Raw genomic sequence first — 25,346 nt, forward strand, 5'->3', positions numbered from 1 at the left:
GGGAGAATGCTGCCCCTAATGGCAGGGTGGGGGGATCCTAGCCAGCCCAGTGTGTGGAGGGGATGCCATCTCTGATGCCAGGGCGTGGGACCCACGGGCATCATTATCTGGAGTCCCGGTCCTTGTAGGCGGTGGTGAGCTCTCTGAGGTCCGGGGCACGGCGGGGGGAACTGGGCCGGGCGCCGGGCACGGCAGGGATGAGGGGCGGAGGGGCACCAAGCAACCCCTCTGGGGGTGGGGCTTTGGCCAGCAGCGCGGCATGGCGGGGGTAGGTCAGCAGCCCCGGGGGGTGCGGCCCCAGCCCATAGAGCCGGGCGCGCTCGTAGTCCTCGGGCAGCTCACGCTCCAGGTAGCGGGGCAGGGCGTAGGGCTCCCGCCAGGCCTCGAGGGTGGCATAGGGGGATCCAGGGGCCGGCCCAGCCACCAGGTACGGTGGCCGCTCGAAGACGGCCAGTGGCCCCAGCGAGTGGGGGACATGCAGAGCCCCGGGAAAGGGCCCGCCCGCCCGTAGTGCCCCCTCCAGGACACCCAGCTCCGGCTCCTCCTTCACCTTCACTTCCTTCTTGAGGACAGGGTCAGGGTAGGGTGAGCGTGAGGCTCGGCCCCCCACTGGGCTGCCGTAACGCTGCTCCCGGCCTGGCTCGCTGTGTGCCCGCATGGGGCCGTCTTCCAGCCCCAGGGAGGCGGGGTGCTTAGTGGGGAGGGGCGCCGGCGAGGCACGAGGGGGGGGCCTGGAGAAGAGGGTGTCCCTAGAACAGAAGTGGGGGTTAGTGCCACGAACTGGGCTGAGGCCCGCACAATCCCCAACTTATCCCCCTCCTCATCAGTCCCCGATCCCCCCACATTCCTCAGCCATCCCCCCTCCTCAATCCCCAACCATTCCATCCCCTTCCTCCCCCACCCCCGCATCAGCCCTGATCCCCCCACAATCTGCCAGCCCGTCCCCCCTTCCCCAGAATCAGTCCCGCCCCTGCACCTGGACCTCACTGCCCAGATCCCACCCTGACCCCCCAAAACCCTCAGCCAGCCCTGCAACCCTCATCCCCTGCCCTCTTGCATTGACCCCTGCACCCCCAGCCGGCCTGCCCCCACCTCATACCTGTCCTTCTCGTCCTTTATGGCAGGCACCTCCCGCTTGTCCGGCTCCTTGTCGTGCTGGGCCGGCCCGCGCTCAGCTGCATCACCGGCACCCCCTTTGGGCCAGGCGGGGGCAGTGGGGAAGGAGGGGGGCGTGCGGTGCAGCCGGTTCCATGGGTCGTGGGGGCTGCCGTAGGCCTGGGCCCCGGGGCTGTCCTTCTGCCCGAACATGGAGCTGGAGTCTGGGATGGGAACACAGAGAGCAGAGCATGACCTAGAGCGCCATACACATGCTCCGCCGCTCCCACAGTAGGCTCCGTCCCCAGGGCTCTCCCTACAAAAGCTCCACCTCTGCCAAGAGAGGCCCTGCCCCCATGTCCCTTCCCTATCCAGGCCCTGCCTTATCCCATGGGGGATTAGCCTACAGAGGTTCCGAGAACAGGTCCCACCCCCCAGGTGCAGGCCCCGCTCCTCTTCCCCCCCAGAAATCCCTGGGGCTCGCCTGCCTGGTCCAGCACAGGCCCTGCTTCAGGGCTGTCCCTCTTGGACACAACCCCTTCCCCAGGGCTCACTGAGGCCCCACCTCCTCTCACATGGGGGTCTCACTCCCCAGAGCTCACACGCCTCCACAACTTTTCCCTCACGGCTCCGCCCAGCCTCTCACCATGCAGGTCCTGCTCCCTCCCAGGTGGGCTTCGGCCCCCAGGGTCACCCCACATGGGGCCTAGAACAGCCCTCCCTCCTTCCCACACCGGAGTCCACCCTCACGCCTGTGGCTCCGCCCCCTCTACTCACTGAAGGCGGGGTTCCCCAGGCCCCCGAAGGCCCCGTTGGAGAGTGCCATGGGGAAGCTGGTGGGGCGGCTGAAGGGATCTGAAAGGCAAGGAGGAAAGGGAGGGGTGAATGGGCGCAGCGATGCCCCCCAGGGCCCTGGTGCCCCATCCCTGGTGCGCACTGCACAGCCCACGTGCCTCATGTGCAGCCCCTGACTCCATGCCTAGTCCTGGTGCCCTGTACCCTGCCCCCAACTCTTACCAATGTGTGCGCTGGGGCCCAGGAAAGAGCTATGTGGCGCGCTGGGAGGCCCAAAGGAGGCACCAGAGCTTGCCTGGACGGCGCCTGTGGAGGACAGAAAGAGCATTAGATTGGTTGAGAGGAGGTCATCCCTACTGGCTAGCCCATCTCCCTCCCTCCCTCCCCCAGACTGAGCCCCAACCCCCCACAGCCCCTGGGTGGCCTGTCTCTTCCCTCCCCCAATCGGCTCCGATCTCCCCACATCCCCCACCAGCCCAGCACCCCCTCCCCCAGATAGGCCTCCAACTCCCATGGCACGCTTATGCCCAGTTTTTCCAATAACCTGGGTACCCAGGGCTGGGAGGGGGGCAGTGGCTGCAGGATCATGGGGCCAGGAAGGCGCTGACCTGCGGGGGTAAAAAGCGTGGCTGGGCGCGTGAGCTCTTGGCCATGAGCGAGGCTTCCAAAGGTCCCTGTGCCAGGAAGGCAGGTGATCAAGTCGTTCCGGAAATCCAGCTTGTGGGGATCACCCTGCATCAGCTGGGGAGAGGGGAGAAAGGAGGTCAGCAAAGGGGGAACCTAACTACATCTCACAGGGCCCTTCTAGCCCCCCCCACCCAGGCAGGGTCACCCCCAATGGTTACTCCCCAGGGCTCCATATGGCGTCAGCCCCCAGTCTCACATGCCTCGGTGCTAGGGAACGGGCCCTCCTGGAGTTCTGGGAACCCTGGGCCAGAGCTGACAGTCTGGGAGCACGTGTAATTCTGGGGAAAGTTAACAGCAGAAAGGTGAGGGAGGGGTCATCCGATTCGTAAAAAAAAAAAAAAAAAAATCTACAGAATCCTCATTTCACTGGTGTCAGCCTCTGCAAGGGACTCTCAGTCCCCCCCCAGCTCTAGGTCCTCTGGTTACTGGAAGTTTGGATTATACGTCATCAGCAATGGGTCGAATCGGGTATCATTCCAAAGCCCTTTCTCCCTGCACACAACGGGCCAAACCGCGAACAATTATGTAGTTTTGGATTAGAGAAAAATATTGAAAACCCAAAAGGGTCTTTTAATTCTCCTTTAACCCAGGGATGTGAACATGCAGCCCTCCCACAGTGAAACTGGGGCCCTTGCCTGACAATACCGTGGTAGTAGTTAATGCTCAGAACACGAGACCGGATTCATATTTCTAAGGTTACAAGAAAGGGAAGGAGAGAGCTTCCAGCTGATTTGGCGTCAGCGGCAAAAGAGAAGTGGTTCATTGGTGTAGATCATCACTGTTATCAGCTTGGATTAGGATGCCAAAAGAGGTGTTATGGGGTGGTGGTGAAGACATCCAGCCACAAGTCACTGGGCTCCATCCACAAACTGCAAGCCTCGGGCAAGCGTGGAGCAGCACCAGCAGGGGCTGTGTTTTGCGGCGGGCGCATGGACCATGGTACTGCAGGTGCTGGACGGCAGCTGGTGGGAAAGGCAGGGGGATGGGCTATGTGGCTGGTTCCTGGTGAGCTCCGTGCAGCTGCTGGAGGTAGAAGACCAGCTGCACCAAGTGCCTGGAGGGCAGGGGGTGCAGGAGGGGAGTGCAAGGATTAGGGGAGAAGGGGCACAGGAATCCACTTTGGCCTTCCAGAAGCGACATGTCCCCGCGGGGAGGGAGGGGACGACACACGGGGTTACGTGGACCCCCCCCCGATTTCTTGGGATGCCCAGCAGCGAGGAGGCAGCGCTCCTCTTGGCAGCTGCTCTCTCTGTGTCCCCCTAGGAAGCAGCAGGGCGGCCTGCTGAGCCCCCCGCTCCGACCCCTCCATGGGGCTGCTTCTCCTTCCCTGCTGCTGGAGTGCCTGGGCTGCTGCCTGCTTTGGAGACTGCCCACTGAAGTGAGTCAAGGAATGGAGGAAGAAGCAACATGTGGGGTGGTCACATGCCCCCCCCCCCGAACCTTTCAACTGTACCCCCTGCTAGCCACAGTTATGCGTCGCCTGCCCCGCCTGCCGCCCACTTCTACCAAGGTTCTGGTGCCCTTGACCGAGTAACCCTGGACCATCCCAGACAGTGGTTTGTCTAACCACTTTTATAAAACCTCCAGTGCCGGGGATTCCACAACCTCCCTCAGAAGCCCGGTCCAGAGCTTCATTACCCTTCGAGTTAGAAAGTTTTTCCTACTATCTAACCTACATTGCCCTGGCTGCAATTTAAGCCCGTTGCTTCTTGTCCTACCTTTAGTGGACATGGAGAACAACTGGTCATAGTCCTTTTTATAACAGCCCTTACCATATTTGAAGATTGTTAGCAAGTCCCCTTCTCAGTTGACTTTTTACTCAAGACTAACATGCCCGGTTTTTTTTTAACTTTTCCTCCTAGGTCAGGTGTTTTAAAACTTTTAAATCATTTTTGTTGCTCTACTCTGGACTCTCTCCAATTTGTCCACATCTTTCCTAAAGCATGGCACTCAGAACTAGACACCGTACTCCAGCTGCGGCCTCACCAGTGCAGAGTAGAGTGGGAGAATTGTCTTCGATATGACACTCCTGTTAATACACCCCAGAACAACATTCGCCTTTTTCACAGCTGCATCACATTCTTGACTCATTCAATTTGTGATCCACTCTAACCCTCAGATCCTTTTCAGCAGTGCAACCACCCAGTTATTCCCCATATTGTGCCTTTGATTTTTCCTTCCTAAGTGAAGTACTTTGCACTCATCTTTATTAAATTTCATCTTGTTGAATTCAGACAAAATTCTCTAATTTGTCAGTGTTGTGTTGAATTCTAATCCTGTCCTCCAAAGTTCTTTCAACCCCTTCCAGCTTGGTGACATCTGCAAAATTTATAAGCATACTCTCCACTCCATTATCCAAGTCATTAATGAAAATATTGACTAGTATCGGACCCAGGACTGACTCCTGTAGGACACCACTAAATACACCCTCCCAGTTTGCCAGCAAACCATTGAGAACTACTCTTGGACTACAATCCTTCCACCTTATGGTAATTTAATCTAGACCCCATTACCCTAGTTTGCGTATGAGAATGTCTGGTGGACTATATTAAAAGCCGTACTAAAATCAAGATATATCACATCTTGAAGGAAATTCATTTGGTCTGCCATTATTTGTTCTTGATAAACCCAAGCTGGCTAGTCCTTATAACCCTATTATCCTCCAGGTGCTTACAAACTGATTGTTTAATTATTTGTTCCAGTATCTTTCCAGGTATTGAAGTTAAGCTGATTGGTCTATAATTCTCCGGGTCCTCTTTGTTCCCCTTTTTAAAGATCGGTACTGTGGCTGCCCTTCTCCAGTCTTCTGGGAGATCACCCTTCCTCTAGGAGTTCTCAGAGATAATTGCTAATGGTCTAAGATTGCTTCAGCTAGTTCCTTAAGTACCCTACAATGACTTTCATCAGGCCCCGCCTACTTGAATACATCTAAAGTATTGAAATATTCTGCGATGGTTGCCTGGTTCCTTGCTGAAATAAGAGATGTAGAAAATACGGGAGGAATTTAGAAAAGGAATTTGGGTTGTTAAAAGGTCGCCAGTTCCTTTCTGTGCACTTGGTTCAGACGAAGACCTAGAACATGAACACAGAGCATTGAAAGTCACTGGAGGATCGGGGGGCAGAACAGCATCCTTTCCTGGTTTCTCTCACAACGACAGGACTCCATCGAATTTCGCACATTAAGCATGGCTGGGATGACTTTCCCCAGAAGTAGCCAAGCATCGTCTAGATTCGTTAGGTGTTGTTAAATGCCAAGAAGGGGTAATTGTAAAGCTACATGATGAGCTTACTTGCATTGGCAATCCATTTGCATAGAACGGTCTGGAGCTCATTAATAGCGTGAGATAGCTAAAGGTGTCGGTCGAATGGATACTTTGGGCCATGACGTGCATGAAGCCTTCAGCACCCAAACACTTATCCAAGACCGTGTCAATCTATAGGCTCCAATCAAGAACAGTAGACTAAAGCTGTGCTCAAACGCAAAGAAGGAAGTCAGAGTGAAAGGCTAACCAGACAGGTCATGGTCTGCTCATCTCCTGGCTGTATCCAGATCGCAGCATGATGTTGATCTACATGAGACTTTGGGAACGTACGAGTTCTTTGTGGTACCACAATCTATGTTTGAACGCGACAGAACAATGCGTATGTACCAGGCAAGAAGCAAACTAATGCACATCTCACATGGGCTTCCTAAGCCAGCACCTACTGACAACGTGACTGGTGCCTTACGCCAGCAGAGGCCATTTAGCAAAGCAATCAGAGATGGTATGGCTGAGGTACAAGCTCTTGACAAACCAGAACCTGGTAACACCTGCCAAGATTTGGCTGAACATTTCATTATGAGGCTACAGAGAAAATACTGGACCTATGAGAAACTCCAGCTCATGTTTGACACCTATGCGGGGAAATCAATTAGCAATATTACCAGAAAGGAGATACTGCCCCTGTCCACAAACATCTCCAATTTCACACTGAAGAAGCTACTGTCTCATACTTGCACAAAGGAGGAGTTAACGGCGTCCATTGCAGGGACAACGCTGCAGCATGCAAAGAACTGATGGAAGAATTTCATCGTTGCATGGTGTAATAAAGCTGCTACTTTGCACTGTTCAGTGGAGTTTCTTCGTGGTTCCCATGAGGTGGCTGAGACTAAAATGATCTCCCCTGCCATCAAAGCCACAGAGAAAGAGGTGCTACTAAACTCCAGAGTTTTGCACAAGACACAGATGTCCTAGGTTCTGTTTTTGTGCCTGCTTCTGGAGAACAGAATCGCTGTACATCCCTCAGAGATGTGTTCCTATCACTCGGACCATTAAATGCTATCCACTGGCAGGTTTCCATGCCCTTTCAAGATGTGACACTACTGGAAGGTTGACTGGGAAGACCAAATTATCTTACTGGAAGGCATTTGATTCACCTCTCTCCTTGTCCAAAGGTGCTCGAAACAGCTGTGACAGTCACCGATGAGGTTTTTAAACTAAGGCTGGAGAAAAAGCCGACAGGTGCAAAGGAGCACACGGTTTGGACAGAGACATCCCATAGGGAGGATCTATTAACCGGGATTCTCTATATTCTAGTAAAGAGGAGAGGATAGAAGTTGATAAAGTACAGGTAGGAACAGAAGAGAAACAGTCAGATGAAAAGAAGTCCCATTCAAGTACATCACATGAAGGCAGACAACTAAAAGGTGAAACATTTTATAAGTACTTGTATACAAATGGTAGAAGTCTAAATACTAAAATGGGTGAACTTGAGTGCCTTGTATTAAATGAGAATATTGATATTATAGGCACCACAGAAACTTGGTGGAACAATGACAATCAATGGGACAAGGTAATTCCAGTGTGCAAAATATATTGGAATGAGAGAATAGGTCGTGCTGTGGGAGAGTGGCACTATATGTGAAAGAAAGCACAGAGTCAAATATAGTGAAAATCTTAAATGAAATAAATTGTACTATAGAATCTCTATGAACAGAAATTCCATGCTTGAGTAATAAAAGTATAGCAGTAGGGATATACTACCGACCACCAGACCAGGATGGTGACTGTAAAATGCTCAGGGAGATTAAAAAGGCTATTAAAATAGAAAACTCAATAATATGGCGGATTTCAACTATCCCCATATTGACTGGGTACATTCACCTCAGATGGGATGCAGAAATACCGCTTCTAGACACCATTAATGACTGCTTCTTGGAGCACCTAGTCCTGGAACCCACAAGGGAGAGACAATTCTTGATTCGGTCCTATGTGGAGCACAGGATCTGGTCCAAGAAGTGAATATAACTGAACCACTCAGTAATAGTGACCATAATATAATTAAATTTGACATCCTGGGGGAGAGAGGGGGGAGAAAAGAGGAATACCAAAGAAACCCACCACAGTGGTATTTAAATTCAGGAAGAGGAACTACACAAAAATGAGTAAGTTAGTTAAACTGAAATTAAAAAGAACAGTCACAAGAGTAAAATGCCTGCAAGCTGCAGGGAAACATTTTAAAAACACAATAGAGGCTGAAATTAAATGTATACCCCAAATTAAAAAGAATAGTTAAGAGGACCCAAAAAATGCCACCACAGCTAAACAGAGTAAAAAAAGTATCTAGAAGCAAAAAGGCATTCTTTAAAAGTTGGAGGTCAAATGAGGAAAATAAAAAGGAACAAAATCTGGCAAATAAAGTGTAAAAATATAATTAGGCAGGTCAAAAAAAAATTTGAAGAGCAACTAGCAAAAGACACAAAACTAACAGCAAAATATTTTTTAAGTACATCAGAAGCAGGAAGCCTGCTAAAAGTGGGGCCACTGGAGGATCAAGGTGCTAAAGGAGCACTCAAGGAAGACAAGGCCATTGAGGAGAAGCTAAATTCATTCTTTGCATTGGTTTTCATTGCAGAAGATATGAGGGAGATCCACACACTTGAGCCATTCTTTTTAGGCGACAAATCTTAAGAACTGTCCCAGATTAAGGGGTCAATAGAGGAGGTTTGGAAACAAATTGATAAGTTAAACAATAAGAAGTCACCAGGACCAGATGGTATGCATCCAAGAGTTCTGAAGGAACTCAAATATGAAATTGCAGAACTACTAACTGTAGTTTGTAACCTATCATTTAAATCAGTTTCTGTACCAGATGACTGGAGGATAGCTAATGTGACGCCAATTTTTAAAAAAGGCTCCTGAGCCAATGCTGGCAATTACAGGCTGGTAAGCTTAACTTCAATACCGGGCAAATAGTTTGAAACTATAGTAAAAAACAGAATTATCAGACACATGGATCAACACGATTTGTTGGGGAAGAGTCAACATGGCTTTTGTAAAGGGAAATTGTGCCTCACCAATCTACTAGAATTCTTTGAAGGGTCAATAAGCATGTGGACAAGGGTGATCCAGTGCATATAGTGTACTTAGACTTTTAGAAAACCTTCGACAAGGTTCCACACCAAAGGTTCTTAAGCAAACTAAGCGGTCACGGGATAAGAGGGAAGGTTCTCTTATGGATTAGTAACTGGTTAAAAGACAGGAAACAAAGGGTAGGAATAAATGGTCAGTTTTCAGAATGGAGACAGGTAAATAGTGGTGTCCCCCAGGGATCTGTACTGGGATCAGTGCTGTTCAACATATTCAGAAATGATCTGGAAAAAGGGATAAACAGTGAGGTGGCAAAATTTGCAGATGATTCAAAATTACTCAAGATAGTTAAGTCCAAAGCAGACTGCAAAGACATACAAAGGATCTCACAAAACTTGGGTGACTGGGTGACAAAATGACAGTTGAAATTCAATGTTGATAAATGCAAAGTAATGCACATTGGAAAACAGAATCCCAACTATACATATAAAATAATGGGGTCTAAACTAGCTATAACCATTCAAGAAAGAGATCTTGGAGTCATTGTGGATAGTTCTCTGAAAATATCCACTCAATATACAGTGGCAGTCAAAAAAGCGAACAGAATTTTAGGAACCATTAGGAAAGGGATAGATGATAACACACTAAATACCATAATGCCGCTATATATATCCATGGTACGTCCACACCTTGAATACTGCATGCAGTTCTGGTCACCCCATCTCAAAAAAAGACACATTAGAATTGGAAAAGGTACAGAGAAGTGCAACAAAAATGATTAAGGGTATGGAACAGCTTCCACAGGAGGAGAGTTAAAAGACGGGGACTATTTAACTTGGAAAAGAGACGTCTAAGGGGGGGGGGGGGGTATAAGAGAAGTCTATAAAATCAGGAATGGTGTGGAGAAAGTGTTTTTTCCCCCTGCACATAACACAAGAACCAGGGGTCACCCAATGAAATGAACAGGCAGCAGGTTTAACACAAACAAAAGGAAGCACTTCGCACAATGCAGTCAACGTGCGGAGCGCGTTGCCAGGGGATGTTGTGAAGGCAAAAACTATAAATGGATTTAAAAAAGAATTTAATTAGATGCGTTCATGGAGGATAGGTCCATCAATGGCTATTAGCCATGACAGTCAAGGATGCAATCCCATGTTCTGAGTGTCCCCAAGCCTCTGACTGCCAGATGCTGGGACTGGACAACAAGGGATGGATCACGTGACGATTACCTGTTCTGGTCATTCTCTTTGAAGCACCTGGCATTGGCCACTGTTGGAAGACAGGCTACTGGGCTAGGTGAACTATTGGTCTGACCCAGTATGGCCGTTCTTATGTCATAAGTGCACTGGAGGTGTTCATATGCCGAGTTTACCATTTGAAGATCAACATTACAACACTTGCAGAGTTCCAGTGTTGATGTTTTCCGAGAAGCAGACCAATGGACATAAATTGCCACCGACAAGGGGTGCATTTAGACCTGCTACCAGAAGGGCAAATCATCAAGCAATGGAACGGCTCCAAGATGATCACGTGCATCCAAAACTACCCTCCTCCTATCAGGCACAGATGGCCTGACCACACCAGTTGTGTGTAAAATACCGTGTGCTCCTGAATTCATCCTTAGCTAATCAAACGCTCACATGCAAAGCCCAGATACTCATCACCCTGCTAATGTCTGGCCAGCAGACTGCCTTGTACAGAGACGTGCGAGTGCAGCATGGACAAAGATCAGTGTGACAACGTGCCTAGATGGAGAGGACCTCGATGATGACTTAGATGAAAACATGTTTTCAGTTCTACATGTCAAGGCTAACTTCCCTAGGATTACCAAAGAACCAGGTTTTTTTAATGTAATAAACGCATCCCCGGTTAAAGTACAGTTAAAAAAAACCTGTTACCTTTATCAATCAAACTTGTAATCTCATTCAAAAAAAAAAAAAAGATATTTGGTTAGTTTGACAGGATCCATTTAAATGTTCTGGGTTTGTTACGTTTGGTACTGTTGTGTTCGAGGGAGAAAGGGCTTTTGAATGATACTCAACTGGACTCATTTCTGATGACACAGTATCAAAATTCCCACCAACTGGAGGATCTAGATCTGGGGCCGGGGGCAACAAGTGCCCCCTGCCATGCCGCAGAGGGTAAAGCCACTGAATTTATAATTCTGGAGATATTTAAGTCTCAGCTGACACCTCTCTTGCCTTTCTATGGCTAAGGTGCCCCCAGAATGAGTTTTTACTACATTATGCTCCCAGACTATGAGTGCAGGATCCCAGCTGTGCTCTCGCCCAGCACCGGTACTGCAGGGGGCGCTACTGGTCAGGATGTGCTGTCCCCTGCAGTGCCCACTGGGGCCTAGAAAGGGCACCACCACGACTCTACCTTCATCTTCTCCTGGTGCCGCAGGATCATGTAGGCCACGCGGACGTGCATGGAGCACCATTTGCCAGGCTTCTACAAGAAAGATGGGAAAGCATCAGCTCCTGGGACACACCAGGGCAGTGCCCCCGCCTGGGCTATTCCCCCTTTGTGACCCATTCCTCACAGCGCCCCCTGCTGGGCACAAGATGGGCTATTCCCCTGCCCCGTGACCCGTTCCTCCCAGCGCCCCCTGCTGGGCACGCACTAGCCTATTCCCCCCCATGACCCATTTCTCACAGCATCCCCTGCTGCAACAAGCGAAGTTACAGGATTGGTACACGTGGTTACTTACCCTCAGGGAGGGTCTGAAATGGTCTGTGAGCTACAAAAAGACAGAGAGCGGGCGGTTAGAGAGGGATCCGTGCCCACATCCCACACCATGCAAACAGCCCACTGCCCTGCTCACCTGACCCCCTTTCTGGGACAAAGAGGGGGCGACAGCTCCCAGCCGCGATGGCAGCTCTGGGTTAGTGCTCTGGGGAGAGAACAGGGGGTCAGGAGGCTACAACAAACAAATCCCCCTACCACAGCCAGAGACAAAACCAGGATAGAGTCCTCCCTCCCCCACAATTGGCTAGACTCCCAGCGCCCCCCACTCTAAGCCATGAGATCCCACTCGCCTGCCAGAGCAGGGGATAGAACCCATGAGCCCTAGCTCCCAGCCGCTACCCCCGTCCCCCACCAGCTTTAACCCTCTAGGCCCCACTCCCTTCCCAGAGTTGGGAATGGACAAGGTCTACTTCCCCCACTCACCTTAGGCTGAAAAGCCCCCTGCAGGGAGCCAAAGGAAACAGCAGGGGGCAGGACAGGTTGGATCCCAGACACGGGAGGGAACGTGGCATAGAACTAGGAAGAGAGAGAGAGAGCGCATGGAGAGCTCACTGAGTGGAAAGGGAAGTGCCATCACTGCAGGGGTCTCCTAGTCCCTGGGGAATAAGCAGCACCCTGGGACCTCAGACCTCAACCCCCGGGAACACCGAGCACTACAACATAGCCCAGCCTCCCCACCACTGTATTCCAGCACCTGGGAACCCCCAGCACTGAATCATGTCCCCATCCTCCTGGTTATATCCCAATCCCCAGGAACCCCCAGCCCCAAGACACAGCCCTGGCCCCCCACCGCTACGCCTCAGCACCTGGAAGCCCCAGCACTGAGAAACAGTCCCGTCCTCTGGCTATATCCCAGCCGCCGAGACCCCCTGGCACTGAGACACAGCCCACAGCCTAGCCACTGGGAACTCCCAGCACCGAGACGCAGCCCCGTTCCCCACCGCTATAGCCAGCCCCCAGGAAGCAATGGTTGCTCACCCTGGGCAGTAACTGTGGTTCTTCGAGATGTGCCCTCCGGGTGCTGCACTCTAGGTGTGGTTGCGCCCCCATGCCTTTGACTGGAGAGTTCTCATGGCACTGCCCTGGGCCGTCGTCATATAGCACTGCGCGGGCGAACCGCCCTCAGCTCCGTCTCTACCATGAAGCCCCATAGCCGAGAACTCTGAAGCGGAGGGGAAGGAGGGTGGGGAGTGGTGCGCGCATAGGGACACACATCTCGAAGAACCACAGTTACTGCACAGGGCGAGTAACCGTCTCTTCTTCGTTGAGTAGTGTCCCTGCAGGTGCACCGCTCCGGGGGACTACCAAGCAATTCCCTCTAAGGTCGGGGGGGATGGAGAGGGGCCTTCCGAGTCAAGTCCAGTACGGAAGAAAGTACAGAAAACACAGCATCAGAAGTAGCATCGGGAGTTACTGACTAGCGTTCAGCGAACGTGCATATAGAAGCCCAAACAGCAGCCTTACGTATTTCAATCATGGGCATGTTTTTGAGAAATATCGTAGAGGTGGAAATGGACCTCATAGAGTGAGGTCGTATGTCTGGAGGTGCCTGAATATTACAAGATTTGTACCAAGAATTAATGCAGTCAGATATCCACTTGGCAAGTCTTTGATTAGAGATTGCAGGCCCTTTTGATCTAGCTGCGAGTGAGACACACAATTTGTGGGTCTTTCTGAAGGGGTTAGTCCTATCCAGAGAGGAGGCCAGGGCTCTCCCAATGTCCAGGGTGTGCAACAATGCTTCTTGTTTATCTAGGTAAGGTTTGGGGTGGAAGATCGGCAGGTAAATGGGTTGGTTAATATGGAACTCAGAGGAAAGTTTAGGTAAAAATTCAAGGTGGGGTCATAATGTGACCACCTCCTTAAAAAATTCTGTGAAAAGGGGCCTTTGTGGCATGTCCCCCGTTTCCTCAACCAGTCGTGCCGACAGGATGGCTACCTGGAATGTTGTTTTCACTGATAAATGGAGCAGGCAGCTCAGTTTAAACTGTGATCTTGTAAGGCATTTAAGAACCAGATTACGACACTTGACTGACCGATTCTGATTTCTGAGCCGCCTGAGGAACCTCAATATTGTCGGGTGGGCAAGAACAGAATAACCCTCTATTGGAGAATGGAAAGCCGGGATGGCTCTAATGGAACTCAGCAATAGCCCCGACATTTTTAGAGTTAGGATATAGTCCAGTATATCTGGCAGCGATGAGGTCGGTGGAATATGTCGGAGGTCACACGAACAGATAAATCTTGTCCATTTGAGAGTATGTGTAGCGAGTAGACTGTTTTCTGCTGCGTAACTACTCTTTTTACCTCCTCTGAGCAGGCTGTCTCTAATCCCATGAACCACGGAACAACCGGGCTTTAAGACGAAGCACTCCAAGGCTGGGGTGAAGGATCTTCCAACCCTTCCTGGGAGAGCAGGTGAGGAGCAATGTGGAGAGCAATCGGTGAGCAAATGAACCGCTGTATTAGGTAAAGAAACCATGTTTGTCTGGGCCCGATCAAAACTATTCGGATGACTCTGGCTCTGTCCTTTTTTATTTTGAGCAGAACTTTGGCTATTAGAGGAGTCAGTGGGAATACATGCAGTAGATCTGACGACCAATGAAGGCATCTCACAGGAGTCGGTGACCCAGTCCGCCTCTGGAGCAAAACTAGGCACATCTCTTGTTTATTGCTGCGGTGGATCGGAAATCTCAATCCGCTAATCGAGCATCCTTCTCCAGTTTGGGACCTATCTGGGAGGTGCCCCATTACCGGAATATGTAGTGTAATATGCTGGAATCTATTTCTCACTCGTGGTCTTGGAAGAAGTGCCTGCTGAGAGTATCCATTGTCACATTCTGAGCCCCTGGAAGACGGGCTGTTGTGATGACGCTCTGATTGTATATGCACCAATTCCAGAGCTTGACAGCCTCAGTGCAGAGGGAGGGGGATCTTGCGTCTCCTTGCCAGTTGATGTAAAATATGCATGACATGTTGTCCGTCACAACCTTTATGTACTTGCCACGATTAGTGGTAGAAACTGGAGAAAGGCGTATCTGACCACTCGGAGTTCCAGGAGGTTGATGTGTAGCAGGGGCTCTTGTGACGTTCACTTGCCTTGGGCCATGTGAGCATCCAGGTGCTCTCCCCACCCTCGCATGGCGGCATCAGTCATTATGACGAGCGTTGGGAAGAGACGTACAAATGGGAGTCCTGTGCACACGCCGTGATGGTCTTTCCAACAATTGATGGACTGTTTTATGCAAGCGGGTATGGAAAGAAGCATATTTAAACTGTGTCTGTTTGGTGACTAAACACTCCTGAGCCACCCTTGAAGGCAGTGCAATCGGAGTCTTGAGTGGTCGACTAGCTGCCATGTGCCCCAACAACTGAAGACAGTTCTTGACCGAAGTCTGGGTGCTGAGCTGGATTGTATTGGCTCTGTTGGAAAGGGCCACACACCTGCGCAGAAGAAGGTCGGCTCCTGCTGTTACTGAATCAAGATGCGCTCCTATGAACGCTAAGCTGTGCACAGGGGTCAAAAGGAGATTTTTGAATGTTCAGTTGTAGGCCCAAGTTGAGGAAGAGATCTATGGCTTCGGAAGTGGCCCATGAAGTCAGTTCCAGGGAGCGACCCTTCAGCGGCCAATCATACAGGTAAGGGAACCCTAAAATACCTTTCCTGCGGAGCTGTGCTGCTATTACTGAGATGACTTTCAAAAAGACCCTCGGGGCAGATGACAGGCTGAAAGGGAGCACCTGGTACTGACTGTGGTCCTGGCTGACAATAAAATGTCCATTGTGAGATGGCTGGATCGCAATGTGGAAAGGCACATCCTGAAGGTCAAGGGCTGAAAACCAATCCCCTGGATCTAGTGACAGAATTAACACTGCAAGTGTCACCATTTTGAATGTTTGTGCCTTCACCTAAGTGTTGAGTAGCCTCAAATCTAGGATGGGTCTCCCAGGGCCATTCTTTTTTGGTATTAGGAAGTGCCTGGACTAAAACCCCTTTCCTCTGTGCTGCATGGGAACTGGTTCTGTAACACCCGAGTGTAGGAGAGAGGCTATTTCCTGACAGAGCAAGCTCCCGTGAGAGGGGTCCCTGAAAAGGGACGGAGAGGGGGGTTGGTCAGTGGAAAAGATGTGGAGGGGATGGCGTACCCTGTGGAGATGATCTCCAAAACCCATCTGACTGTAGGGATCAACTCTCAAACGTGCCTGAAGAGGTAAAGGTCGTCGCCAAAGGGAGGAAGGCAGTGGAACTGGTGGAATTGGTAAGGATGAGGGTGGTAATTCAGAAATCTCAACTAGCCCATCAGAATTGCTGTGCAGAGGTGGAAGGCTGAGAGTTGGATGGTTTCCTTCTCTGGAATTTGGGTGTCTTCTGCTATGGTTCACACAGCCTCTGGGAGATCAGGAATTGAGCTGTCTGGGATCTCGGAGCTGTCTGGGACTTACTAAACCATCTCTTGTAGGCAGATGTATAGTTCCCAAGAGAACACAAAGTAGCCCTAGAGTCCTTTAATGTGCTCAGAGATTCATCTGCCCCGTCTGCAAACAGTTTACACCCATCAAAAGGAAGGTCTTCCACCGTATTCTGCTCCTCTTTCAGAAATCCAGAGCTGGAGCCAGGAAGCCCTTCTCAGAACTACTGCTGCAGAGATCGAATGGGCAGCAATATCGACAGTGTTGAGAGAGGCTTGTAGTGGTGTTCTGGCAAGTAGCTGGCCCTCCACAATAATGGCCTGGAATTGCTCTCTATGCTCCGCCAGTACGCGGTCAACAAAAGAGTTCAGTTTGGTGTAATTTATATGATTATTAGGCCCTACCAAATTCACAGCCCATTTTGGTCAATTTCACGGTCATAGGATTTTAAAAATCGTAAATTTCATTATTTCAGTTCTTTAAATCTGAAATTTCACAGTGCTGTAATTGTAGAGGTACTGACCCAAAAAGGAGTTGTGGCAGGGGGGTCACAAGGTTATTGTAGTGGGGGTTGCGGTACTGCTACCCTTACTTCTGCGCTGCTGCTGGCACCGGCGCTGCCTTCAGAGCTGGGCAGCTGGAGAGCGGCGGCTGCTGGCCGAGAGCCCAGCTCTGAAGGCAGAGCCCAGGTCTGAAGGCAGAGCCGCCGCCAGCAGCAGTACGGAGTAAGGATGGCATGGTATGGTATTGCCACCCTTATTTCTGCGCTGCTGCCTTCAGAGCTGGGCCCTCAGTCAGCAGCCGCCACTCTCTGGCCGCCCAGCTCTGAAGGCAGTAGCACAAGAATGATGTGGTAGGTATTGCCACCCTTATTTCTGTGCTGCTGCTGGCGGAGCGCTGCCTTCAGAGATGGGCACCTAGCCAACAGCCACTGCTCTCCGGCCACCCAACTCTGAAGGCAGCGCAGAAGTAAGGGTGGCAGTACCCCGATCCCCCTAAAATAACCTTGCAACCCCCCTGCAACTCCCTTTTGAGTCAGGACCCCCAATTTGAGAAACGCTGGTCTGCCCCGTGAAATCTGTATAGTATAGGGTAAAAGCACACAAGAGACCAGATTTCCTGGTCCGTGAAGCATTTTTCATGGCCGTGAATTTGGTAAGGCCCTAGAGATTATATTTCACCATTAACACCTGATAGTTGGTTATTTTAAGTTGTAAGGAGGCTGACGAATAAGATCTTCTACCAACAAGGGCTAAACGTTTATCATCTTTCATGGGATGTGGATTTAGCACAGTGCTGCCCTCCATATTCGTTAACTGCGTCGACCACCAAAGAAGTAGGAGAGGGATGAGAAAAAAACAAGTCTTTTGCTGGAACGTAATATTTCTTATCCGTTCTCTCACATGTAGACAGAATAGTGCCTGATGATCGCTGCGGGGTCCAGAAGGGCGTTGTTGACAGGCAAGGCTATGTGGGCAGATGAGGGTGAATGAAGGACACCAAGCAGCTTATGATGAGGTTCTTTAACCTCCTGGAGAGAGAGATCTGCAAGGAGTTGGCAATTCTCTTGACCAGATCCTGAACTGCTTAAAATCATCCACCAAGGATGGAGGAGGAGGCATGACTGCTTCATCAAGAGTTGAGGAGAGACCTCTTCACTGGCTTTAGTTTCTTGCTCCTCAAAAATTTCTTCTTGAGGATCAGGTCTCCTAGAGAGGGCAGGCGATGAAGGTTGCCCATCTTTGTGATGGGTGGTGCTCAAAGCCCTGGAAAATTGTTAACGATAGGCTGCTTTGGTACCAAGGACGCAGAGGAAGAGCTTTTCTTGCTGCTCTGGTCTGCTAACGGTACCAACGATCTCGCTGGGCCTGAGGCTTTGCCATCTTTTGGTCTAGTGGTGCCCTCGGAACCTGAGGAACCAGCAGCCTCACAGGTACCAGATTGGAGAACAGATAGTGCTGAAGTAGCTGAAGATACTAACGACCTTGGCTTTTTTGAGATAAATTCTACCTGGTAAACTCAGGGCACGACCTTTGGAAGGCTTATGAGAGGAGTCTTGCATCTTCCTCCTAGATGCCATCGATGAGAGCAGTTGAGAGACAGTGGAGGTAGCATATTTTCCTGGAGACTGGTGTACAGGAGGAGTCCCTTGGCCTGGGTCAGAAGCCAGGCGTAGTGAGCTCTCCATCATCAGGAGCCGAAGTTTGATCTCCCAGATTTTTCTGGCTCTAGATGTCAATGCCAGACAGAATTTACACTTTCGGGCAGTGTGTGATTCCCCGAGGCAACAAATGCACTGAGGAGTGCCCGTCACAACAGACAACATTTGACACCGGGAGAACCGGGCATAACCTCCCAGTGAACAGGAACTACCTTATCTACTAACTAATATCTATCTAAATGTAACAGATTTTTTAAACAAATATTAATTATTTTTCATAACTAGGAAGCTAAAGCTACTACTACCACTTGTGAACTAATTACACTAATGTTAAACACTACAAACTAACTACTACAATAACAAAGCAGGACACAGTTGAGGTAATCTCAACGGGAACCACTGCCAGAGTTCGGTCTCCAGCTGAGAAGGAACTGAGGGTGGTTCGCTCACGCAGTGCTATAGAACAGCAGCACGGGGCACGAGCGGACCAGACACTGCTATGAGAAATCTCCGACCAAAGGCGCAGGGGGCACAAGCGCACCTACAGTGCAGCAACCATAGGGACACTGCTCAAAGAACCACCCCTGGGATTGAGACATGACCCCGTCCCACCCCGCAATATCCCAGCGCCCAGGAGCCCCGGCACCTAGACACAGCCCTGCCCTCCCACTCTCCCCCACCCCCCCCCCAATATACCAGCCCCCAAGAGTCCTAGCATCTAGACACAGCCCTGTCCTCCTGCAATATCCCCAGCCCCCAGGAGCCCCGGCACCTAGACACAGCCCTGCCCCCACCCATATCCCAGCTCCCAGGAGCCCCGGTACCTAGACACAGTCCTGCCCCCCCCCAAATATCCCAGCCCCCAGGAGCCCCAGCACCTAGACACAGCCCTGCCCCCCGCAATATCCCAGCCCCCAGGAGCCCTGGCACCTAGACACAGCCCTGCCCCCCCCCCCCAAATATCCCAGCCCTTGGGAACCCTTGGCACAGGGTAGTGGCTGCAAACGCCGCACTCACATTATGCCTCAGAAGCCCATCAATCTTGCCTGGGTATTTCTCAAACTGGAAAAGAAAAAGTGGGATATAAGGGGAACCCAACACACCAGTGCTCTCTAGAGGGGAAAGGGCCTGTGTCCCTTTCCCCGCTCCCCCTGAGGCAGAGTTTCCTGCCCTGGGGTCGGACCGGAGCTGACGCCCCCGAAGGGTCACTCACCATGGCGGGGGCGGGCATCATGCCCGGCGGGAAGGGGGTGAAGTGCTGGTGCGTGTGCTGGTGGGTGTGCTGGTGCTGGTGGTTGTGCTGGTGGAACTGGAAGGCCAGCGGGCGGATGGCGGCTGCCCCCATGTCGGCCCCGCCCTGTGCCGTCAGGAACCGTGAGCTCAGGCCCTGCCGGATCAGCTCTTGTTCTGAGCAGGGAGAGGAGAGAGCAGGGGGTGGAGTTATCTGGGGGAGATGGGACCCCCTTGTAGCCCCTCCCTCTCAACCCCCCAGAGAGATGGGACCACCCCCCACCACCTCTTCCTGAGAAATGAAACCCCTTCCACAACCACCAGCCACCTCCGCACCCTCCCAGAGAGATGGGATCCCCTTGCCGGCCCCTTGCCGGCCCCTCTCCCCTGGAGATATGGGAACCATCTTCTGCCAGCCTCACCTTGAAAGATGTTCCCCTCCCCCCTCCGCCAACCCCTTCCCAGAAGAGATGGGACTGCCCCCACCAGCCCCTCCCAGCCAGCCCTGCCATACACCCCCCCACCCCCAGTGCCTCCCTCCCAACTCACCGGTTAAGGCTGCGGCTGCGGCCGGGTGCCCGGCGACCTGGAGCAGAGGGGGTGGTGGGGGCAGGCCCGGAGAGGGGGGGAAGAGGGGTGGGTGATGGTGGGTGGGGGGGCGCAGGGTGGAAGGGAAGACGTGGGGGGGCAGGGCCAGCGAGGGGGTGGAGGGGCGGGGAGGAAGCTGCGAGGAGGAGGAGCACGGGGGCAGCAGGGGCTTGGCGTGTGCGCTGCTCCGGCTGCACCTGCAGAAGACAAGAGAGGAAGAGAGAAAATCAGCCCAGGGGAGAGAACGAGTGAGACCGAACGAGAGGAGAGTAAGTGGGGGGAAGATGAGGGGGTACGGAACACGGAAAGGAACGGGGGAGGGGGGGGGACACGCGATTGAGAGAGAGCAAGAAAAGAAGGGGGGGAAAGGCGACAGAACGAAGGGGGACAGAACGAGGCAGGAATGCACGCCCTAGCTCACTCACCCGGCGATGCTGAGGTCCAGCCCTGCTCCATAGGGCCCCGGCGGCGTGGGGCTGGCGAAGGGCGCTCCCTTCCCATGCACAGTGGGCTGGGGCAGGCCGTGGGGTGCCTGGCCCCCCTGCGGCGCTGGCGGCTGGCCCCGGGGCTGGGGCGTGGTGCGGGCAGCAGCCGGGTTGGGTGTCCGGGAGGGCGGCGGGGCTGGAGGAGTAGGGGGCCGGGCCGGGGCCACAGGGAGGGCTAGGGCTGCCTGAGAAAGGGGGTCCTTGGGCAGGAAAGGCACTAGCAGGGGGTCCCCGTCGGCCTCGTGGCTCCGCTCCTGGCTCCGCTCCAGCCCTGAGACCTTGGGGATCACAGAGAGTTTGGCTGCACAGCTCCCGTTCACGGCACCAACTGGGCCCGAGGCTGGGGAGAGAGACAGCACCCAGTGAGAGACCACCCAGCACTAGGGGGCACTCCCCGGCTGCCAGTGCTGCCCTGATGCCCCAATGCAGCGCTGGGGGTGGGGTGGGTGGGTGCTGCCATGCAATGAGCAGGGTGGGGGGGCTCAGTAGGAGGCACTCTCCCCAGCAGTCAGTGCTAGGGGTGTGTGACAGGCTGTACCCCATGTTCACACTTTTCAATAGACTATGATAAATTGTGTACAAATGTATGCCTTGTGAGGTGGTATTTGAAAACTCAATCTGCTGAACATTTTTGTCCTGGTAAAATATGTGTGGCAACAATGTATGTGAAGTTATAAGATTCTACTGTATCACATTGTTGTAACGTGTTCCAAGTTTAGAAAAGCAGGCCCAAAACAGTTCTTCAGAGACAAAAAGACACACTGTCGTCCCGGCCAGGTAACCAATGAACCATCATATACTACCACCTAGATAAGCGGCCATTCTTTGGCAGGAAGAAGGGTGTGAGCGAGAACTTTACATATTGACAAAGCCACAGTTGGGGGGTTCCGTGTAAATGGACTGCCTGTCGCCTGAACCCCAGCTGGAGATAATCCTCAAAGAGGAAAAAAGGGTATGAGAAACAGTGGCCTCCAAATCATCTCTTTCTCCATATCTCTACTCACAGCAGCAGTGAAGTTGGAATGACAAAGGCAGCATCACTGAACTGGGGGGAAATCCTGGCTGAAGCAATCCAGCCAGACTGCTGTAAGCTTATGGTGAGAAAAACATTTTTGCTTTAAGTTCTCTTAGCTTGTTAAGGTAGGTACTTCCTCGTAAAAGGAAGTATTTTTTCACACACCACAGAGTCAACCTGTGGAACTCCTTGACAGAGGATGTTGTGAAGGCCAAGACTACAATGGGGTTCAAAAAAGAACTAGATATATTCATAGAGGATAGGTCCATCAATGGCGATTAGCCAGGATGGGCAGGGATGGTGTCCCTAGCCTCTGTGTGCCAGAAGCTGGGAATGGGTGATGGGATGGATCACTTGATGATTACCTGTTCTGTTCACTCTCTCTGGGGCACCTGGCATTGGCCACTGTCAGAAGACAGGATACTGGGCTAGATGGACCTTTGGTCTGACCCAGTACGGCCATTCTTATGTTAGGTATTAGTTTGCCTTTTTGATTTTTATTTTCTTTGTAACCAATTCTGACTTTGATGCCTCATTACTTGTAATCACTTAAAATCTTTCTTTCTGTAGATACGAAACTTGTTTTATTGTTTTAAGAAACTTGTTTTATTGTTTTATCTAAGCCAGTGTGTTTGGATTGAAGCATTTGGGAACCTCCACTTGAGAAAAAATTATATGCATATAATTTTCCATTGATGAAACGACTGACTTTCTGTGAGCTTGTATTGCCCAGCTGGGAACTGGGCAGTACAAGACGTCCATTTCTGGCGGACAAGGCTGGGACTGGGAATTTGCTGGTGTCGCCCTGTATGTAATTCATGAGTGGCTGGCCAGAGCCCTCCTGTCATTTAGCTGGGAACGATTCTGCAGGCTAGGGGCTATGAGTGAGTAGGACCAGGAGTGGCTGTTCTCACAGCAAAGCAGTGCAAAAGGCACCGCAGGCTAGGGAATGAAGGGGACACAGTTGTTCAACAGTCCGGATTGTACCCGGGGTAATGTCACAGGGGGCGCTGTGCTGCAGCGAGCAGGGTGGGGGCGCTCGGTAAGGGGCGCTTTTTTCCTTTAGCACCCACCTTTGTTGGTTGAAACAGTGAACGATTGATCCAGGTCATCATTGGAGGCCTGATAGGGAGAGAAATGAACTCATGTTATTGCTGGCTGTGGGGAGCCCCCTGCTGCCAAATACACGCCAGGTGCCCCCCCCCCGTCCTTGATTCTCTGAGCTCCCCAGGAGGGCTCCCCTCCCAAACACGCCTGCCCGGGGGAGGGGGGATTCAGGGATGTGGGGGCAGGAGGGGTGGGCTGGTGGAGTTCAGGGGGTGGGGATGGGAGGAGAGGGCAGGAGGAGTGGTGGGGTTCAGGGCCTCTCACCTGCTCCCCTGGGTCACTCTCCATGTCGCACTGCAAGGGAGAAAGACAAAGGTGGGATGAGCGGAGGGCGAGCTGCCCGAGCCTGCCCCTAGGGGGTGCCGTGGGCCAGACAAAGGGGGAAGAGGCGGAGCGCGAGGGAGCCACTTACTATGTATCCTGTTTCCAAGTAGGAGCGGAGGGAGGCCTGTGGGAAAGAAGGGGTACGATTGGCAGCACCGCCCCCTGCTGAGCAGAGTTGGGATGCCCCTGCCATGTCATGAACACCCCCCGGCCTGCATCCCGAAGTCCTCATCCAGCCCCCACCCTCCCTTGCACCCCCATGCTCCGTCTCCCCGCACCCTCCCGTGCACCCCCAGCCTTTTCCGCAACCCAGCCCCTACTCTTCCAGCATCCCGTCCCCCTTTCACAGCACCCACCCACCCCTGCAATACCCTGCCATCCCCCTGCCCAGCTCCCCACCCTCCCTTGCAGCCCCATGTCATCCAGCCCCCCAGTTCTCCCTGCCCAATCCCACACCCCTCTCTCCACTCACCTCTTTCCTCCTCCTCTTGCTGCGTCTCCTCAGCGCCCGCTCCCCCGCATGCCGCCCACACCCCTTCTCTGAGCTCTCATCACGGCCCTCCTCCTCCTCTGAGCCGCTCCCCTCGTCCCGCTTCCGCTTCCCCGAGTGCTTCAGCCGATGCTCCAGCCGCTCGGGGGTCCTCAGTGTCGTGTCCTTCTGTGGGGAGGGGGAGATGGTGAAGCAGCTCCTTGAGGACAGATGACACCTGCCCAGCCACCCCTAATGAGTTCCTTCACCTAGCGCTCAGACGCAGCCACCTCTGGGGTGGAGCTGCTTATACTGGGATCCCTTGCCCAGCGCTGAGATATGGCCACCTCTTGGGTAGGGCACAGGGGCTGTTTACATAGGGATCCCTTGCCTGGTGCTGAGAAGCAGCCACCTTGGGGGCGGGACGTGACAGGTTACAATTGCCCTAGTGGAGTTCAACCTTTACTCTGGGGTACACGCCTTGATTCCTAATCAGTCCAGTCTGACAAGAGGAGCGAGCATGAGTCACCGCAGAACAGGAACACACTGAGACTGGAGAGCTCCCCACCCTGCATTGCTGAAACCTGGATTCCCTGCTTCACATCTTAACCGGAAAATGTCTTACGGCATGTCTACACTGCCCACGTTACAGCGCGGCCGCGCTGTGCCGTGGGCAACGTAGTCAAGCTTTATCGCCAGGGGAGAGCTCTCCTGGGGATAAAAAATAACCACCTCGAACAAGGTGTCTATACGGCGCTTTTCAGCGCTCAAACTTTTGTCGCTCAGGGGTGTGTTTTTTCACACCCCTGAACGAGTGAAGTTTTGGCAGTGTAGACACAGCCTTACTTGCGGCCTGACACAGCGCCGCTTCCCAAAGGAGAGCAACCTTCCTGGACACAGCGCCCAGCATCCCAGACAAAAGTCATGGCCCCGTTTCCCCCCCCGCTATATCCCAGCCCTCGGGAACCCCTGCCATTGAGAGATAGCCCCATCTCTCCCACTATATCCAGTGCTAGGAACCCCCGGTTCCAACGCACAGGCATCCCCGTCCCCCCCAGCTATATCCCATCCCCTGGCACTGCGACACAGCCCCTCCGTCATGCTATATCCCATCCCCTAGCATCAAGATGCAGCCCTGTCCTGGCCCCCACCCCCGCTCCACTATATCCCAGCCCCCGGAACCCTCCATCCCCAAGACATATCCCTGTCTCCCCAACTATATCTCAGCTGACAGGAACCTCAGGCACCTAACTACGTCCCTCACTATATTCCAGCCCCCGGGAACCCCCAGCACTGAGACATGGCCCCATCTCCACGGCTATATGCCAAGTACTCCAGAAACATAACCCCATCAATCCACCCTATCCGGGCTGGGCTGCCTATAATTGTCTGTTTTGGGTGTGGTGTACGTGTGTCGCACACCACTGTGCTTCGCCTGGAATGGGCTCTGCTATGTGTCTCCTGTGCCCTATAGTGCCTGTGGCTGAGAACGATTCTCAGCCCCTCACCTCCAGTGCCTCCAGACTGATGAAACTAGCAATGGCGAAGCCGTCAATCAGATCCTCTTCCTCCTCCTCCTCCTCCTCATGGCTGCAGGAGGAGCCTGATGGCCTCGTCCTCCGGCGCAAGGGCCGGCGCCGGGGCTTACCGGGCGCCACAGGGGCCGGCGGGGCGGGACCTTCGCTCTCTGAGTCTGAGGAGGAGGAGAGGATGCCCCGGTGGGCGGGCTCCCCTGGGCGTCCCCCCCGACGTTGGCTCCGGCGGCTCTCGCGGTCCCGCCGCGAGCAGCGACGCAGCCTCCGGGCCCTGCCACTTCCCCCGCTCCAGCAGGGGGCAGGAGCTGCCGCTGCTTCCATGCTGCCCCCGGCCAAGCCTCTTC

General features: G+C 52.8%; 2 protein-coding genes across 2 annotated transcripts in view; both read right to left on the reverse strand.

Moving 5' to 3' along the window:
• LOC135877330 (zinc finger protein 208-like) overlaps positions 1-25,346 on the reverse strand; it is a 295,762-nt gene that overhangs the window by 122,550 nt on the left and 147,866 nt on the right. The gene's annotated exons all lie outside the window — the stretch shown is intronic.
• Positions 104-25,323, reverse strand: FBRS (fibrosin). The gene is made up of 18 exons (XM_065402766.1): positions 24,976-25,323; positions 23,471-23,656; positions 23,087-23,122; positions 22,939-22,968; positions 22,641-22,689; positions 20,493-20,892; positions 20,029-20,264; positions 19,463-19,656; positions 19,267-19,311; positions 12,102-12,194; positions 11,755-11,823; positions 11,641-11,670; positions 11,310-11,381; positions 2,499-2,631; positions 2,113-2,196; positions 1,873-1,950; positions 1,100-1,319; positions 104-749 (listed from the first exon to the last, which is right to left on the reverse strand). Exons 1-18 carry the CDS (start codon positions 25,321-25,323, stop codon positions 104-106), a joined length of 2,949 nt encoding a protein of 982 aa, XP_065258838.1.

This window comes from Emys orbicularis, chromosome 4 (assembly GCF_028017835.1).
Source record: "Emys orbicularis isolate rEmyOrb1 chromosome 4, rEmyOrb1.hap1, whole genome shotgun sequence".
Classification (NCBI taxonomy): Eukaryota; Metazoa; Chordata; order Testudines; family Emydidae; genus Emys; species Emys orbicularis.